Source organism: Phascolarctos cinereus, unplaced genomic scaffold (assembly GCF_003287225.1).
Source record: "Phascolarctos cinereus isolate Bilbo 61053 unplaced genomic scaffold, phaCin_HiC Scaffold_1;HRSCAF=81, whole genome shotgun sequence".
In the NCBI taxonomy this organism is placed as follows: Eukaryota; Metazoa; Chordata; class Mammalia; order Diprotodontia; family Phascolarctidae; genus Phascolarctos; species Phascolarctos cinereus.
In genome coordinates this window covers 244797462-244816530 of record NW_027555514.1, presented here as the reverse complement: position 1 = coordinate 244816530, position 19069 = coordinate 244797462, and the positions used below count along the sequence as shown (strand labels likewise).

Here is a 19069-nt window from a genome sequence, read left to right as displayed (position 1 = left end):
TATAAGGTGCCTTGTAAACCTTGAAGTGATATATAAATGCTAGCTATTTCACACACAGTGACTTTAGAACATAAGTAACATAAGTAAATGTAAGAATATGCAAAAAAAAAAAGACTGGTATCAGATTTAGAGCTTTGATTTTCTAGCTTCTGATATGTGTACTTTGTCCTGTAGGCAGTGAGAAGTCATTGGAGATTTTTGAACTGGAAAGAGATCCGAGGCAAGTGGGAGAACAACACTGTACTATGGAAAGAGCACTCATTCAGAGAAGCTGAGATCATTTGACTCTTAGCACTACAGAAACCCAGTCTCACCATGGATAAATCTCCCATCTCCCTGGACTTCAATTTCCTTATTAGTCAAATAAAGGAATTGGACTAGATGGGTTCTGAAATCCATTTTGTTGTGAAATCTGTGATCTTATCATGTTTTAGAAATAAATCTGACCCTGATAGATAGAATGGATTGGAAAGGATAGAAAGTTAGGGCAGCAAAGGGAAAATTGATGGAGTAGTATGGCTATTAGTTGCAAAGAAAGCTATGATTTCCATTGTTATAGGAAGTTCCTAAACTAATGAATCACAGGTTTGCCTCAGAAAAAGGGACTACTATTGATAATTTGCTAAATACAATTATCATAAAGAAAATTATAACTATATCCCAAATGCATAATTTAATGTATATAATTCAATATAATAATGTTAATAGCAAATTACCAGATATTGACACAGGATCAGATAACTTGTGCCACATTCTTGGTTTTCTGCCTATTTACAATGCAAACATGGAGCAGTGACTAGGATTCATGAGTGAGCTCAGGGACTGAAAGTAGGATAGAGAAAAATTGTCACATACATATTCTAATGAAAACATTTATAGTTTAGAGGGCAGTCAGGGGTCCAGAAAATTATGGGTAAAGTTAGATCGTTGCAGCAATTATATTATCTTCAATATTGATTGATCTAAAGAAATATTACGCTGAATAAATATCTACTGAGAATTTGTATTTCTCATGATGGGCAGTGGAGTGTAGGTTTTTGAAGGTCAACAGAATACAATTTTTCTAAATCCTAACTAGCTGGAATGACTGTAAGCAAGAGCCTGGAAAAAGAATATAGGACAGTTTTCCAAAGATACACTCACGACCAGAAGGTTGACCACTAGGCAATGAATTCTTTGGATCCTAGCAACTCATGCAACTGCTGTAGGGGTTGTTGATAAACTACGCTTGTGGGAAGGAACATCTCAACTCTGGTTCTTCTGGACTTAAATTAGTGGTTAACTGAGTGTCATTCTCTGACTCAAATAAATCTCTCTGACTCATGTGCTAATTACTATACTGGAAAGCTCTACAGTCTTCTTTGGACAATAGTTTAATAGTTAAACAATAGGGGGAAAAAAGCAGGTAATGAGGAGCAAAATGCATCACCATCAGGAAAGAATAAACAGACTGACACATTCTAATCTCAAAGGATCTTCCTTCAAGTCAAATTTTAGGTTCCTAATTGAAGAATTCTCCAAAGTATCTGTTGCACAAGACAATGACAGACAGCTTCTGACATGCCAACAAAGAAGAAATCACGCAGCTCAGCAACTCCTCCTGTCTCCTTCCCACGTACTTCACTACAAAAATCTGTCACTTAAACACAATAAGAATACTGGAGCTGGGATGGGGGTGTGAAGAACTAAAGCTCATAGCTCAACTAATATAAATTAGCATAGATCTTAAAATGCGTGAAAATTTTACTAGATCTTTAATGGAATCCCTTTCATGAGGAAACAGTAAGGCTCAAACATATAGGATCATGAGAATGTGTATTCAGAACTAGAAAGGACATTAGACCATCTAGCTCAACTTCTTACGTAAAATGACAAGTATGAAATAGCTACAATTTGAACCAAGGTCTTCTTATTCCAAATCCAAATCTTCTCACTGAATCATACTGCATATTGGCAGCTACCAAAGGGTTTTCACACCCACAACTATTACACACACAAAAATTCACTATCATTTTACAACCAATTAATCTTACAGGAAGGAGTACCTCTCCATACAAGCTTTTGTAAGATTTTATCAATTAGGATCGATGTGACTTACCCGCTATTGATGTCATCACTTCTGAGACTCTTCCCAAGGATGTCACCATCACTCATGTAACCACCAACATCTACTTCAGAAGTCATGTCCAGATCACTGCTTCCTTTTTCATTCATATCTATCTGGGACATGTTTCCAAGGCGAGACACAGCAGCCCGACGTAGGGGGGTGGTATACATGAACCTGGAGGGGTCAGTGTGGATAAAGCGGCTGGCGCTGCTCCTAGGATAGCCACCTCCCAAAGATGGGGCATCCCCCGCCTGGAGTCGAGGACTAGCTTGACCCAGTCTCCAAGTCACTGGCGTGGATCGGCTTGTCAGACTTGGTATACTTCTTCCATTGACTTCAGTTGTCACAGTGCTGTCAAATGTTGTCTCCAGGGTGCTAACCAAAGGAAAAGAGTAAATTGTGGGTTACTGGAGAAGGAAAATAGTCAAAGGATGCAATAAGAGTAGAAAAATTAAATGACTTCAACCCTACAACTTCAACTTAGAAGAGCTTTATGTGTACTTCCTCTATCAAAGCAGATTGTAGCTCCATGATAAAATGGCAGAGGTGCTTTGGCTGAAAAATTTAGCATTTTGTAGACAAGCTGGTGATGACCCTCTCTGAACTCAGACCAGTTTGGCTCAGACAAGAGACATATCACTTATCTAATCACTGAGCACACAGCAGAATACTTCTGATTATTATGGGATTTAATGGCATCCATATTACCATTGATTTGGGGCTGGAAGGGACCTTCAAAGTCATTTCATCCAACCTTTTCATTTTATTGATGAAAACTGGACGAGGGTGGTCAGGAACTTGTCTAAGATCATACAGGTAGTAGGTGGCAGAGGAGAGATTTAATGGTGACTCCCAGTTAATACATTTCAGTTGCTTGATTTTTTAGATTTTTTAAATCCAAATATGACTATCCAAACCAGGGAATTAAGGCACAGATGATAAATAATTTTAGCTCTGTCTTTTCCCAGAAAGTCTATAATGTCTTCCTGGATTCAACCTTATGCTATATTACTTTCTCCCCAAGCTCTAAGACCTTAATCTATTTATCCCGTGACTCCTGCTCAGAACTGTTCTAGGGCAACCTCTGTATAGTAATCCATGATTATGATTAAGCAGTTGATATCACTACCCATATAATTCCACTTTAGCTGCAACCAATGCCACTGTTACTCTAGCCATTTACTCAGGGTGGTGCTAGCAACAGGTGAGATTCTCCAGAAAACAGATGGGATGAGACATTTCTACCAGAGTTTGGACAGAACTGAGAAATAGCTGACAAATATATTCTGAAAATCTGAAATGCATGGTTAATCAGATTTTACAACATTGTAAACAGCTAATTTTGCATCTAGGGCAATGATAAAAATTCCATCTCCAACCCTAGTGGCCTGGCATGCTTGTAATAATAGACACATATTTTATATGTTTGCTGTTCTCTTCAGCTTTGTGCACCCAAAGTCTCAGCTGCATAACCCTTATTTGTGACTCTGTTGTGTGATATTTCTATAACAAGATATTAAAGTCTAGTATGATTTAAGTGATAACACTTCTAAATTAATTTCCATTCTTTCTTTAAAAGAGAATGGAATGAATTATTTTCCTATCTTCTGAGGAAAGATTCCCTCAAGAGCGTCCCAAAAAAAATATTAATTCACTCTTTGAAGTTCCTCTTATGACCCTAAAGTAGGCTAATAACAGACAAAAGCAGATGGTGAAGTGTCTTCAGCTTACAGCTGTATTGTTGGCATGAAAGGAAACGTTTCTATTAGGGTCTTTACTATATAAGCTAAACTGTTCTTTCTTGGTTTCTTACTTGGGTTTTGCTTTTTCTCTTAAAAGATGGAGAACCTATCTCTAGGATTTTATTGGTCCAGAGTTCTTAAGCTTTAGTTACTGGCATGGTTTCCTCACTAACCTATGTTACAAAAAGACCTCCTCCCCAAAAGTCAACGTCTCTTGGACATGAAAGATGTCTCGCTGTGAGGCAAGTCATTCCATCTGACCCAATAAGCCATACTAATATGATATGTCTCCATATGGAGATGGGGCAGGTTGTGTCTCCCTGAAGCACTGTCATATCTTCTTGAGTTTCTTTTTATGTTGTTTCTAGGTAAACTTCTTTTTGTTATGCATTGGACGGACACCAAGGGTCTCTTTTTGTTCCATTCCCAAATCTGATCTATCATAAAGGCCTAAGGCAAGCCAGGCTTCCATTAAGTTACAGCTTGTCATTTTCTGAGAAAAAGCATTTACATTAAGAAAATATGATGCAATAAATGATTTGACATAAGGATATACAATTTGAAATGAAAGGTATTGCTATTGTTCAGTCATTTCAGTCATATCTGACTCCCCATAACTCCGTTTAGAATTTTCTGGCAAAGATACTGGAGTAGTTTGGTATTACCTTCTCCAGCTCATTTTACAGAGATAAAACAGAGTCAAATAAGGTTAAGTGACTTGCCCAGGGTCACACAGTGTCTGAGGCCATTTGAACTCAGGAAGGTGAGTCATCCTGACTCTAGGCCCAACATGCTATCCCCTGCACTACATAGCTGCCCTAACTATAGACAATAATTACCTCATTTAAGATTAATTTTTAAAGGTTAAAAGTCTTGTGGAGGCAATGAAGATAGTGCACAGAGGCTGGGCTGAGTGTTGGTAGAGACAGTTTCCACCCAACAGTAACAACAACAAAAAATAACAGATCCTTCACACATTCCAAAAGCAAAATGTCTTATGAAAGATAGCAAAACTGGTATTTACTCTTGGAGTATTGTTCATTTTTCTCCATTAATGAAATAAATTTCTATTCTCTGCCTACAGATTAGATTTCCTAACAAACAAAAGAAAATTCCTTTTGAAGTCATTGATTGAAAATCTTGTTTGCCCGTATTACTGTAGAACTGAATAAAACCTGTGGCTTATCTGGGTCCCCCGAAGACTAGACATTGTCTCTTCTAAATTCTGTCTCAGATCTGCTATGTTTTTCACTGTTCTCATTCTTCTCGTTTCTGGGTCCTCCCCTAAGGAAAAAAATTAAATTAAATTAAGATCTGTACAAATAACATAATACCCTTCTCAAAGAGTTGCACATTTATCTTTTTGATCTGCTCCGTTTTTTGAAAATTAAGCAAAGAGAAAAGGAAATCAAAACAACAGAATGTTGTAAGCCAGAGGCCATAAGCTAAACATGAATGGAAATAAAAAGTAATGAAATAACAAATGTATTTATTTGCCTACAGTTAGTAACAAAAGAACATGTTTTTGTTCTGAAAACCTCTTCACCACTAGAAGAATATTCTACACATTTAGAACTTTAAGTATGGATCACTCTGCAACCTCATGATTTGTGATTGCCATCTAGGGGTGACATGCTGCTGAACAGAATTTACAAACCAACCTCTAGTGATTTGGGCCTTAATTGTGTCAGTGATAGCCTAACTGAAATTACACTAAGGTCAACAGAGATAAATTGGTATTCCTTAGCAACTTTAGTTTTGGGCAACACATTGTCTCGTACCCAGTAGGCACTTAATAAATGCTTGTTAATAATAATGTCATTTATATAGTACCTCCTATGAGCCAGGCACTGTGTGAGAACTTTAGAAATATTATGCCATTTGAACCTCATGATAACGCTGGAAGTAGGTGTTGTTATTATCTATAGTTTACAAGTAAGGGCACTGAGGCCCATAGAGGTTAAATGATTTGCCCAGGGTGATTCAGCTAGTAAGTATCTGAGGCTAGATTTGAATTCAGATCTTCCAGATTCCAGACTCAGTGCTCTATCCACTGCTGCTTGTGGCTCTAGCTTGACACATGAATGGGCCTGTTTCTTAGGCAGCCACTTTCTATGTCTTTTATTGAACTAGAGTTACCTCCCTTCAAAGGGAAGCTAACGAAGTTGGAAAACTGGCCTTTGTAACACTGGGCATTCCCCCACTACAGTGGATAAGCGCTTAAAGCCGCCAAAGTATGAGCTCTAGTCCAGAGCTTCATTGACCTCTTGTTTATTTGTTTCACATGGATCTCTCTAGCACTGGGCCCAAGCCTATAAGATCCCTGCTCAAGACTGTGTTCTTAAATGCATAAAGTATAGAAAAGTAGAAAGGGTACCAGTTATGTTGAGGTACACACACACACACACACACACACACACACACACACACACACGTTGCTATTGTTCAGTTGTTTCAGTCGCATCAGATTTTTCGTGACCCCATCTGGGGTTTTCTTGGCAAAGATATTGGAGTGGTTTTGTCATTTCCTTCTCTAGCTCATTTTACAGATGAAGAAACTGAGGCAAACATGGTTAAGTGACTTGCCTAGGGTCACACAGCGAGTAAGTGTCTGAAGTCAGATTTGAATTCAGGAAGACTCACCTTCCTAACTCCAGGCCTGACACTCCATCCACTGTCACCTACCTGCTCTTTGTATACTCTGATATGTTCTGTATCACCACTGAAATATACATATACACACACACACACACACACACACATACATATATGTATATATATGTATGTGTGTATATGTGTGTGTGTATATGCACACATATACACACAGACATGCATATAGACCTCACTATATATGAGATATACATATGCATGTGTATATGTAAACATGTACCTATGTATGTATACGTGCATATATGTAGGTAGATAGATGGATAGATGATAGGAAGAGGAAGGAAGGGAGGGAGGAAGAGAGGGAAGGAGGGAGGGAGGGAGAAAGGGAAGGAGGGAGGAGGAAGAAAGGGAGGGAGGGAGGGAGGGAGGGAGGGAGGAAGGGAGGGAGGAAGGAGATGGAGGAAGGGAGGAAGGAAGGAAGGGAGGGAGGGAGGGAGGAAGGAAGGAAGGAAGGAAGGAAGGAAGGAAGGAAGGAAGGAAGGAAGGAAGGAAGGAAGGAAGGAAGGAAGGGGGGAGGAGGGAGGGAGGGAGGGAGGGAGGGAGGGAGGGAGGGAGGGAGGGAGGGAGGGAGGGAGGAAGGGAGGAAGGAAGGAAGGGAGGAAGGAAGGAAGGAAGGAAGGAAGGAAGGAAGGAAGGAAGGAAGGAAGGAAGGAAGGAAGGAAGGAAGGAAGGAAGGAAGGAAGGAAGGGAGGGAGGGAGGAAGGGAGGGAGGGAGGGAGGGAGGAAGGAAGGGAGGGAGGGAAGGAAAACTTCATAGGTTAAAGTTAAGAACCTCTGTGCATTGTATGTGTGTCTCTAATCATTCAATTCAAAGTTATGCATCTTTGTGATGGAATCAGCAGCTATGTAAGAGAACCATGTGCTCAAGTTACAAAACAACATGACCACTGGATCTGGAGTCAGGAAGACAGGGTTCAAACCCTGCCTCAGACACATACTAGCTGTGTGAAGCTGAGCAATCTCTGCTTCAGTTTCCTCATCTGTAAGATGGGGATAATAACAGAACCTTCCTGCCAGGGAGGCTGTGAGGATCAAATTAGATAGCACACACAAAGTGCTTCGCAAATCTGAAAGCAGTGCACAAATACATGCTATTATCTATGGAAGAAAGAGAATTACTATAGTTTTGATATGGAAAAATTGTGGTTAAATGGTGATTGAAGAAAATAAGGCAACAAGATATATAGTCTATCAAATTGCTTACCATCTTAGGAAGGGGGCAGGGAGGGAGTGGAAAAAAACATTTGGAACTCAAAATTTTGTATAAAAATGAATTTTAAAAATTGTCTTTACTTGTAATTGGAAAAATAAACTACTATCTACTGGAAAAAGAAAATAAGACAACAGAGAAGAGAGGGGTTTTTTTAAACCTAAACTTAAGGAGGAAGCCTGCATAGGTGTGTTTTTTTTAAGTTATCTTTCCACAAGGCATGGTGCAAGATTTATATGTAATAGACAGACAAATAGACAGTCATGTATAATAATGTGTTATGTGTAGTCATGTATTACGTAGACATAATGTCATGTATCAATCTAGGGAATCAGAGTGTAGTTGAGATGACTGCCTGAAGGAAAGAATAGAAATCCTCAATGTATTCTCATTCAAGGACTATAGGTACTGTGATTGTGCCTGAAAAGCCAGGCTTCTCCTCTCATTGTCACCCTACAATAAAGATAAAGCTGAGATCTCAAAAAGGGAAAAGGAAGGGAAATAGGCCACCCTGGCATCGTACCCTGAACCACTACTGATGCCGCTAGAGCATCTATACAGCAGCTACTAGAAAGCCTGGCAGTGAAATCCTGAAAAAAAAGTTATGTATGTCTGTGTGTATGTGTGTGTGTGTGTATGTATACACACACATGCATATATATATACACATATATACATACATATGTACATATATACATATATATGGGGAGAGAGAGAGAGAGAGAGAGAGAGAGAGAGAGAGAGAGAGAGAGAGAGAGAGAGAGAGAGAGAGAGAGAGAGAGAAACTTCACTATGTAGATGATACACAGAGAATACAGATGATGGGTCAAGCTAACCTTGCTGCTAGGAACAAAACTGGCGACCTTTTTACTTCCTCATCCCCTATAGAACTCTGACCTTCATCTTGAGTCTTGTTCCTGTTCTTCACTTCTGTAAGAATTCGTTCACTTTCTATATCTGCCCCAGGTTTCCCCCAATCCCTACCTCAATAAAGAACAAAGGTTTCTCTAAGATAGCATTCATTATGTGTTTCTGGGGGACTGAATACAGATATAATGGAGGCTATGATTGACTGGATATATACAGAGAGAGAAAGAAACATATATTATTCTAATCACTGGGGCTACCAGCAAGGGTCTTGAATTAAACCAAAGAGGTTTTGTAGATACATGTTACTATACATTTGTAAAGGCAAGGAAGAATAGGGGAATTCCTTCCACCAAGCAAGGTATGAAATAAGCCAGCAGTTTTCTGATGGAAAGAGGTTTAGTGAGTGAGCAGAATTCCTTCCTGTCTGAGGCAGTGACCTCATGCAAATTCCCTTCCCCTTCCCAGTGTCTCTCCTTTGTCAGGTAGAAAGGAGTCCTATCCTCCTGAAGGGTGGAGTAAGGGAAATTAATAAATGCTTCTTAATGATGATGATTATATTAAAAACTCCTTCTATCATACTCCTAACTAAATCCTTTCTTGATCATTTCCAGTAATAGAAGGCATACACTTTCTCAAGGAAGTCTATTCCTTTTTTAGTTAGTCCCAGTAGAAACTTATTTTGAGACAAAAAAAGGAAAGGAAAGAGAAGAGAGGGGGATAAACATTCCTTGTTGTTGTTGTTTAGCCATTTTTCAGCAATGTCTGACTTTTTACGATCCTATTTGGGGCTTTCTTGGCAAAGATACTGGAGTGGTTTGTCATTTTCTTCTCCAGTTCATTTTACAGATGAGGAAACTGAGGTTTAACAGATGAGATTTAATAGGGTTAAATGACTTGCCAAGGGTCATACAACTAATAAGTATCAGACCAGATTTGAACTCAGGAAGATGAGTCTTTCTGCCTCCATGCCCAGTAGTCTATCCACTGTGACATGTAGCTGCCCATTTAGTAGCTAAAAAGATTCTAAGAGACAGAGGAGAGGATGGAGAGGATTTAAATACTAGGGAATATTCTATGCAAAGGCAAATAGGTGGGAAATGTGAGTAAGGCATTTTGGAGTGTATTTGGTGGGAGGGCTAGGAAAGGGTCACGAGTTTTACTTTGGACATTTTGAGTTTCATATACCAAGTGGAGCTCAGCAGTAAGCAGATTAGATATACATATATATGGGTGTGTGCGTGTGTGTGTGTGTGTGTGTGTATATATATACATATATATATATACACACACACACACACACACGCACACACCCATATATACATATGCATACACATACACACACACACACACACATATATATGAAGAGAGAGAGGTATAGGTATAGGTATAGGTATAGATCAGGAGGAGATGAGAGCACTGAGAATATGCAGAGAGAATAGATAAGGGGACCTAGAAGTAGTTCTGGAGTATATTTACACAAAACAAGCAAGACATGTATAATAATCAAGAAACAGATATCAAAACAAGTTAGGAGTATATACAGTGTAGAACAATTTCATGAAAATCCAGGAAGTTAAAATATTCAGGAAGAGAAGCTAGTCAATGGTATAGAGAAGTCAAGAAGAATGACAAATGCCAGTAGACTTAAAATTAAGAGATTATTGATAACTTTGGGGGGGGGGCAACAGTCAAATGACGGGGTTAAGATCCAGATTACAAGTTGAGAACTAGGTAGCACATGCGCTAGAGGAGGCAATATGTGTAGATTACTTCATCTGGGAGTTTGGCAGGTAAAAGGAGGTATGATACAGGAAAATAGCTTGAGTGTATGGCAGAGCTAATACAAGGGTTTTTGTTTTTTTTAAGTATGAGAGAGATCTTAGCTTATCTGTTGGCAGCAGGGAAAGAACCAATTAACAGAGATAGAATGGCAAGAAAGAAAGAGAATGATTGAAGCACACAAAAGACGTGGTTTTACTCCTCAGGATGGTTTTAGTTTGTCAATGGCACCATTAAAATATTAACATTAAAACAAGAAGATGTTTGTTAATATTGGTATCAAAATGAGAAGAGAAACCCAAGGTTGTGGCAAAAAAAAAAAATGCAATGACCACAGCTCTGATTACAGTTCTTAGGTTACAATCAGAATCAATACAAAGAAATCTGAATTTGAAATTACTATCTGTACTGACTTTTACACAATAGCATAGCAATTAACTCTCAGTATTTAGAAAGGCTCAATTATATTGGACCAGAAGAATCTGTCTGGGCATTTTTGCAAAAGAACCCTTTGGAGAATGATGAGAGCTATTATAATGAGCCAAAAAAAAGACATAAAACCTAAAAGCTTGTGTTTAATGTTTCAATTAACCAAAAGACTGAGAAATTTTCCAGAAATGAAGGGTAACTTAGAAATACAGTAAAAATGATTGGATGGTAATGTAATACTATGATAGATAAATATACATATATGTATATATACACATATGCACGCATGTCTATATGTATGTATGCATATATGTATTGTATAACGTGTATGTGTGTATATGTATATGTGTGTGCATATGTGTGTGCATGTGTGTGTGTGTATGTGTGTGTGTGTATCTATATCTATCAGATTCCATGGGGTAGAAATGGAGTGAAATACAAAGCTAGTTAAGGCATGTCTCCTGCTGTCAAGAAATTATAATCTATCATTTAAACCTGGCAGGAAATTTACAAATTATAGGACCACAGATTTTGATTCCTATGAAATAACGTAGTGTAACCCCTTTATTTTATAGATTAGGAAATTGAGGTTCAGAGAAGACAACCTCATTGCCCAAAGTCACGCAAGTAGTAAATAGTAGTCAAGGTTTGAAACTTGACTTTTTCATTCCAAATATACTGCTCTTTCCCTGGTAGGACTTATTACAACTTTCTCCCTTTCCCATTTTACAGATGAGGAAATGAGACCCCCCAAAAAATGATTTGTACAAGGTGATGTAGTAGTTGGTAGTACAGCTAAGAATCTAATTCTCCTATCTTTAAATAGAGTTCTGTCCACTGGACCACAGTTTCATCTATATTCCTAATCACAGAAGACTCACATTCTAAAAGGAAAAAGGGAGGGAGGGAGGGAGAGACAGACAGACATAGAGAGGCAGAGACAGAGAGACATTATCCTTTATATATCTTGTTTATACATAGTTGTTGCATGTTGTCACTCTCATTAGAATGTGGGCTCCTTGTAGGCAGGGACTTTGTCTTTATTTGTGTCCCTAGCACTTAGCACATAGTACTTGACACACAACAGGTGCCTAAAATATTCTTGGTAGCTTGACATGACTGACCTGACTTGAGACAGAAAGATCTCAGAATAGTTGAGGGACATTGGTTGCTCTCTCTCCCATTTTCCTTTAACTCTTCTCTCCCAAAATGTGAGGAAGAGAAGGAGGAGGAGCTTTTGAAAAAGACGACATTGACATACCAACTGAGAAAAGGCTAGAAGTGGTGTGTGTGTGTGTGTGTGTGTGTGTGTGTGTGTGTGTGTGTGGTTACCTTCAGAAAGAGAAAGCTTTGTACAACACACACATTCTGTGGTTTAGGAAAGAGATATCTTAACAGATGGGGAGAAAGATGTTAACACCAGTAAGGGAATATCGTTGGGAATTTTAGGAGAAAATGAAGAGGAGAGAGAAGATTTTCAAAACTTGATCAAGGGAGATAGAAACCCTTTATCTCCCTATTTGTTTTCCAAGTTCAGAAATGAAGAGGCCATACCTAACACAGTCATTGAAATGTAATTAAACTTGAAAGTCTCAGTTCCCAGAGTAAATCATGTCCATTCTGCTCTCTAGATTCCTGAGCTGCATTCAGACATTTCTGCCACCTGAAAAGCTTGCTTACTAACTAAACATCAATTTCATTTCCCCTACGCCTGGGTTTATTTGAACCACTTCAGTGACGGCGTTTTCCTTCACATCAAACTTAAGAATGTCATCTGTATTTCCAGTGATGGTATTTGTACTGTTTGAACACCCACTTTTACCTCCCTTTTAATTTTCTCTTGCAATCCAAATAGGCATCTTAAACGCTTCATTTTCTCTTACTGAATCCTTTGTTAGCTTCTCCCACTCAAGGCTATAAGCCTTTCATTCTTTTGATTCCTTCCTATTTCTCCACTGATTTTCCTCATCATAATGTCTACACATCAGTGTTCCAGTCATAACAATCATATGAATGGGGTCTTGGGAATGGTAAGCATTTATTTTCTCCCAACACTTATGAAGCAAAGTACTACAGACTGTTCAATTCACACATAATCTTGCAGGAGTAGTAGCATTCGGATTTAAGTAAAATTTAAAAAAAAATGTATTGATGGCTTTTTAAAAGACAATTGAAAGCTTATAAAAAAAAGTCCCCCAAATTGCCAACTCTATTAGGCATGTTAAATTTATATCTATGCAATGTCTAATAGAAACTTGGAAATTAATTACAATGGAAAAATTTGAATGTATTCAGAAGAAATAAATTTATAATTGACCACATTCTAATTTGAAACACAAAATAAGAAGTAACTGGGAAAAGCACATATCAAACACAGTTTACAGTGATAATGTCAGTTCCTCTCCATTATATAATTATTGTTGTTCACTTGCTCAATCGTGTCTGTTTGTGAACCTGTATGGGGTTTTCTTGGCAAAGATGTTGGAGTGGTTTGCCATTTCCTTCCCCAGTAGATTATGACAAACAGAGATTAAGTGACTTGCCCAAGGTCACACAGCTAGTGAGTATCCAAGGCTTAATTTGAATTCAGGCCTTCCTGACGCCAGGTCCAACACTCTATCCACTGAGCCACCTAGTTATATGTATATGTATAATATATATGTGTGTATGTGTATATACGAAGATGCACATGTATGCACATATGCTATATTATGTGTACATATAGACATGTTACATAATAGTATTCATAATAGTATTCATTAAAGTAATATTTTTTATTCTAAGTTTATTTTTGAGTGTTAGTAATGTAACAACCTAACTACTTTGGTTTTGCTTGTAAGTTTTTTGCCTGTTTTGCTGCTAGTAGAAACCATTACTATTCCCCCCCCCTAAATTTAGCAGTTCCATACTCCTTACTGGTAGACCATGCCATCAACATGGTTATCCATTATCCTTTTAAGTCCTCATCATGTAAATGTTAATTAATTTTACAAGCACTGTCATCTTCTAATGAAAGGGAAAACTATAAATGTGAACCCTGGATCACAGAATATCATTACCTATACACATAAACACATAATGTGCTATTATCTTGAATGCCACAGCATACTTCATTTTGGGAAATAATCCTAGTCTTTTGCCCAATGACGTGGATCTTCATAGTCATTTGTACAAGATTTCTAAAACGTATCTATCTACTCCAGAAGGCTGTGAAAAAAAATTGCTAACACCTTTTTAAATACACCCCCTAAAATCCTACTGCTCTACAGCTCAAATACAGACCAAACTTGACAACTAGCTTGTATTTATTACTCATGTTGAAATAAAGTATTTGCGTGGAAGGAAAGCCTTCAAAAGACTAACTAGTAAGAGGCCATTTTGAGTCAGACCTATAGCTGTGTTGAACACATGGTATAGATACTGGGATTCTTAGAAGTTTTATAAATTTTGAATAATCTTGACAAGAAAGCAGCTTATTAGGGAAGGCTCTTGATATGATTCATCATCCATCACCATTGCCATTATATTTATTGTTCTCTGCATAAATTTTTCTATTCCCTCAGTGGGATTTGAGAGCCGTCTCAGAAATTCAACCTACCTTCTATAAGAAAAAAAAATGACAAAAAGTGCATGCCTTGAGTAAACAGGTTTTAAAAGTCTTAACATGTACACAACCACATTTAGAAGTTCTTCCTTGATGGCAATTCTCTAGAATCTTTATGCAAGAAACACAAGGAATAACGCGTCATAGGCACACCCACCCACAGTTGCTATCATTCCCATAGGGCAATTGACAAGGACTGTCAGATGACAGGATTCCACTTGACATCTTGTAAAACTCCTACACAAATGCCAAAGACCAAGAACAAGGAAACGTAAAATCTAGAGCAACAACAACAAAATAAAAATTATAAAAATAAAAATCCTGGCCACTTGGCAAGCAAAGATCAATGTAGTTTGCTCCCATATCTCAAAGCCCAAGGGATGAAGGGTATGGATTAAGAATAGCTCTCTGGCTTTTTAGCTAAATAGCCCTCTTTTATATACTACACAATTTATTAAAAGCAGCATACACAAATAGAGTAAAATGTTGATGAGCCAAACTTCAGCTGACTGAATGTCCTGGTTGATTTAAATTTAAACCTAGTCTCAGCTATTCAGACATCTATGAAAGTGGAACCCTTTAAGGCAAACAGACTTAAAAAGCTGAGCAAAATGTTCATTTTTCCCCTTGATAACAGTGCCCATAGTTCTCCCTGATCCCAGTTCAGAAGGTTCCAGATGTTCCCCTAACTAAGGATTCCTATAAGTGAATGGAAGCTACAAAAACATGTATTCAAGACTCCATGTCTGCATGTGAAAACAAGAATTATTGGCCAGGTGGGCTCAATTTCTTTTAACAAGCAGCTTTTAATGAAAGTGTGCTTCAAACATTTATGTTTTTATAAATATGGATTCATAGGAAGTAAATTTATCATGCAAATATGCTTCCCTGCAAAGTCTTCTAAATTTAGCATTAATTTATTTCAAAATAGATTTTGTTTTCTATAACGCTGAGTTTGGGCACTAGCAAAATAGACATGGCACACCTGCATATGATTTTTAATCAGTCAGACACTATATAAGAGGTTCTTGTGCCATAGACCCCTTTAGCAACCTGATGAAACCTATGGACCCTTTCTCAGAATATTTTTAAATAACTGTTGGAAATGCTTTCAGTCAGAGCTTGGTGAAAATAATGTAATTTTTCTCCCAAGTTTACCGATGTCCTGAAATCTATTCATCCATTCCTTGGGTTATGAAACCCTGCCCTAAATCAATAACCTTGATATCAGAATTTACTACTGAATCAGGAGTACACTAGAGTGACCTAGTTTAAAAAGTCTGAACACAGCACAACCACTCATCCACATAATTGTTCAAAATGTCTTAAATGTGCCCACTAGGGAACATTTGAAGTCAAATTGTGAAAGGCATAGAATGAAGCTGACAAAATTGATATCTGCTTTTCCAAATGTGCTGTTAGTGTTGGTAGTAGAAGAGAGAAGGGCAATCTGGGGAGGTGAACTGAAGCAAAAAAAAAAATAGGACACCTATGGGTGGGGACAACAGATATCTATTGTCTTGCATTCTAATCAATCGATTAAGAAATATTTAACGGCTCACTGTGTCAAGCATTGTGCTAGGTGCTTATGGTACAAGTAGAAGGAATGAAAAAATTCCTATTCATTCCAGTGGTTATCTTTAAGAGGCACAGTACCTATAATCCCATTTAAACACCATCTTTATAACTTAATTGCTTCCAAGGAAGAAAAAGCCAATGAAAAAGTAGCAAAGATAGACCACATTTACTGTCAATGTAAATAAAAACCAATGAAGTTCCACCCCTCTCCATCCATCAAGAGCGCCTACTATAGGCAAGAAATTGCATAGTTTTTGCACATAATTTTAAGGGGAAAATATGAATATTGAAATAAATATTTAGGAATTAACAGGTAGCATTTGAATTGAAACAGCTGGTTGATATCAAATAAGACAGATTGTCATTATTTGCACTCTCAAAATAAATTTAGATGCTGATTCTCATTTCTCACTTTCTAAAGCAAAAACTGAGACACATAAGAAGTATGCAAAAATATTCAAATCTGCATAGGCTTACAAATTAAAAAATAAAATCTGCCTCTGAGTAGTCTACCAACTATAGAAACCTGGCTAATGCAAATATCCACTGACTTACAATTGCTAGTTATTTAATTCATTATCAAACCCAATGGAACTTACCCAATATGTCAGTATAAAGCACTTGCTCTAGGTCTCCCAGCATGGTAAGTATAACATCCTCATCTAGATGTGCAGTCCCTTCACGTAAGCAACTTTCTTCTTCATCTTCTGTCCAGCTTTTGCTGCTACTGTTGGGCTTAGAACAACCAAGGTCATCTTCGTACCTGCTACCTTCATCACTGTCTCCATCAAAGTCTTTCTGGGCAGACCAACCCTCCGGTCTCTTACCACCTGCCTTGCCACCAGTAGGAAGAAGGGTTTCGAGGTTCCAGGCCCCTGAGCTGCTGGTGTGATAGAGCGACTGAACTGACCTAGAGAGAAATCGAGAGAGCGGGTTTCTCCCTTCAAAGTGTGACTCTCTCTGGCTCCTCGCAGCGTTGCCAAACCAATTTGATTTGCGCACATTGGGTCTCTTCTCGCTTTCACTGGTGAAGGAAAGATTGGTCAGCGACTTTTGCTTCTGAAGACAGGCTCCACCTCTTCTAGTCTCCTTGCCTTTGAACACGGAGAGTTCGGCTGGCCGGTGCATGTTGCCTCCAATGGATTGCTTCACCTTCTTTAATTAAGCTTCACATTATATTATCTCCAGTTACTGAAATTCTAACTGACCCTTCATGTTTCTGATCAACACATGTTACATAAACAGCTTAGATTTGTAATAAAAACAAACAAACAAACAAACAAGGCTCTGGGTTCCAATTTCGATGCCACAGATTAAGCCAGCCACAAAGTCCTTTGCCCACATTTATCCTGCTTTCTGAACTCACCCACTTCCTTGCTTTAAAATCAGTCTGCAGTATTTACAACTATTATGGCTGGGATTTCTCGGAAGCAGAAAGTCGTTGATCAAACACCATGCCCCAACATAGAAGTAATCTTCTTTCCCTTCTTTATCCAATCACCAGTCTGCTTCGAACGCCAGGCCCACATTTCCCTCTCTAGCTTCTGCCTTCTAGACTGCACTGTAGTAGACTCCAAGTGATGCCTGGCGCTTTTTTTTTTTTAATTTTCATCAGCTGAAGACAGAGCAGGGTCCACACTGCTTTACTCTAGATAAGCTGACACAGTGCTGTGAAGTCCAGCCCCCACGTCAGAGCTCAATAAGAGCTGAAATTAACCGCGGAAGCAACCAACCGCTCAGCACAAGCCTGCCTGCATTTTAGTATTCAACCTGCATTCCCAGATCTATGACTCTTCCTTGCTACTGCAGTGGATTGCTGCTACTGGCTGCCATGGCAGCGAGCAGCCTGGTAAATTAAAAGAGAGAAGGCGGAAGGTGCTGTCCAGTTTGGAATGCCACAGGTTTCAAAGCACGACAGAGTCTGGATGAGATGCGCTAATATTAACCCTGCTGAACAAGGAGATGGCCAGCCACCCCCAACCTCCAGCACTCTGCTCACACCCCTCCACACACATCCATCCCCTAAGTGAAGAATGACAGAGTAATTCCCTGGAGCTGCCGGCAGCTGAAGCGAGCAGGTCTGCCTTCTCAGTGTTGGGGTTGGTGCCGTAGGAGCACAAATAAAATCTGAGAAGGTAAGAAACTAAAAAACGGAGCATGACACTCTCCACCTGCTGACAGATACCGCTTTAAAGGGAAACGCTCCACTTTTTTTTTTTTAAGAGCAAATTCAAATACTTGTTCTGAAGCCATTTAGGAATATACCAATCTACCATTCAAGAAGAAAAATAAAGTATAAAACATCATTCTACCTTCTGGGCAAAAGCGGACACTTTTTAAAAAAAAATCTGACTTTATCCCAAAGCAATATAATTTCAGGTCCCTAGACAAGTTCTGTGTATCATAAATGATGCTATTAAAATAGAAATATCACAATATGACTTTTAGAATTTAGCATTTCTCCAGGGGAGGATTGAGAGGGGAGAGAAATACTTTCCACAAACATAGCAATAAAAAAAATCATCTCTAAATATAAATACTGATATTTTAAAAAGACTCACTCTTCTCATGTTCCCTGAAACAGTCCAAATAATCCAGACCTGAGGCAAACTTTTGAACTCAAACATCAGAGACAGTATAAACATGGGGTTATATGTTCACCCTGACAGCTAATTAAGGAGACAAGTGTTAAGGAGCAGTTTCTGGGAATCCTCTGTCTAATAGAATGTCTTCTTAGTATTAAAAAGGAAGATGAAGAAATATTTAAGCAGTTTTCTGGCCCCATTTTTTAGGTCACAATTGACTTTTAGTCCTAATTAGTAAAATGTTTGCTTCTTTTCTCCCACTCTAATGGATATATAAATATATACATATGTGTATGTATATATGTATGTGTGTATATACACATATATACACATACATGTGTATATATTTTTGCTTGTGTGCATACACACATATACATATATATATATATATATATGTATATGTATACACATACATACACAATCTAAAAAAAACTATTAGGTAAAGCTTTGTGTTTCTACAAAACTCTATTAAATGTGATTTCCAAGCCTTCTAAA

The 19069-nt window shown here is 38.2% G+C and overlaps 2 protein-coding genes across 2 annotated transcripts in view; both read right to left on the bottom strand.

Annotated features, from left to right (window-relative positions):
• The window catches only part of LOC110213178 (neuron navigator 3), a 449693-nt gene that overhangs the window by 205785 nt on the left and 224839 nt on the right, over positions 1-19069 (bottom strand). Inside the window, 2 exon segments of the mRNA XM_020993448.2 lie at positions 2099-2482; positions 5025-5133. Coding sequence (XP_020849107.1) covers positions 2099-2482; positions 5025-5133 — 493 coding nt within the window.
• On the bottom strand, positions 8556-18000 carry LOC144456995 (neuron navigator 1-like). Its single transcript, XM_078153558.1, has 2 exons — positions 16589-18000; positions 8556-8713 (listed from the first exon to the last, which is right to left on the bottom strand). Exons 1-2 carry the CDS (start codon positions 17115-17117, stop codon positions 8556-8558), a joined length of 687 nt encoding a protein of 228 aa, XP_078009684.1. The 5' UTR covers positions 17118-18000.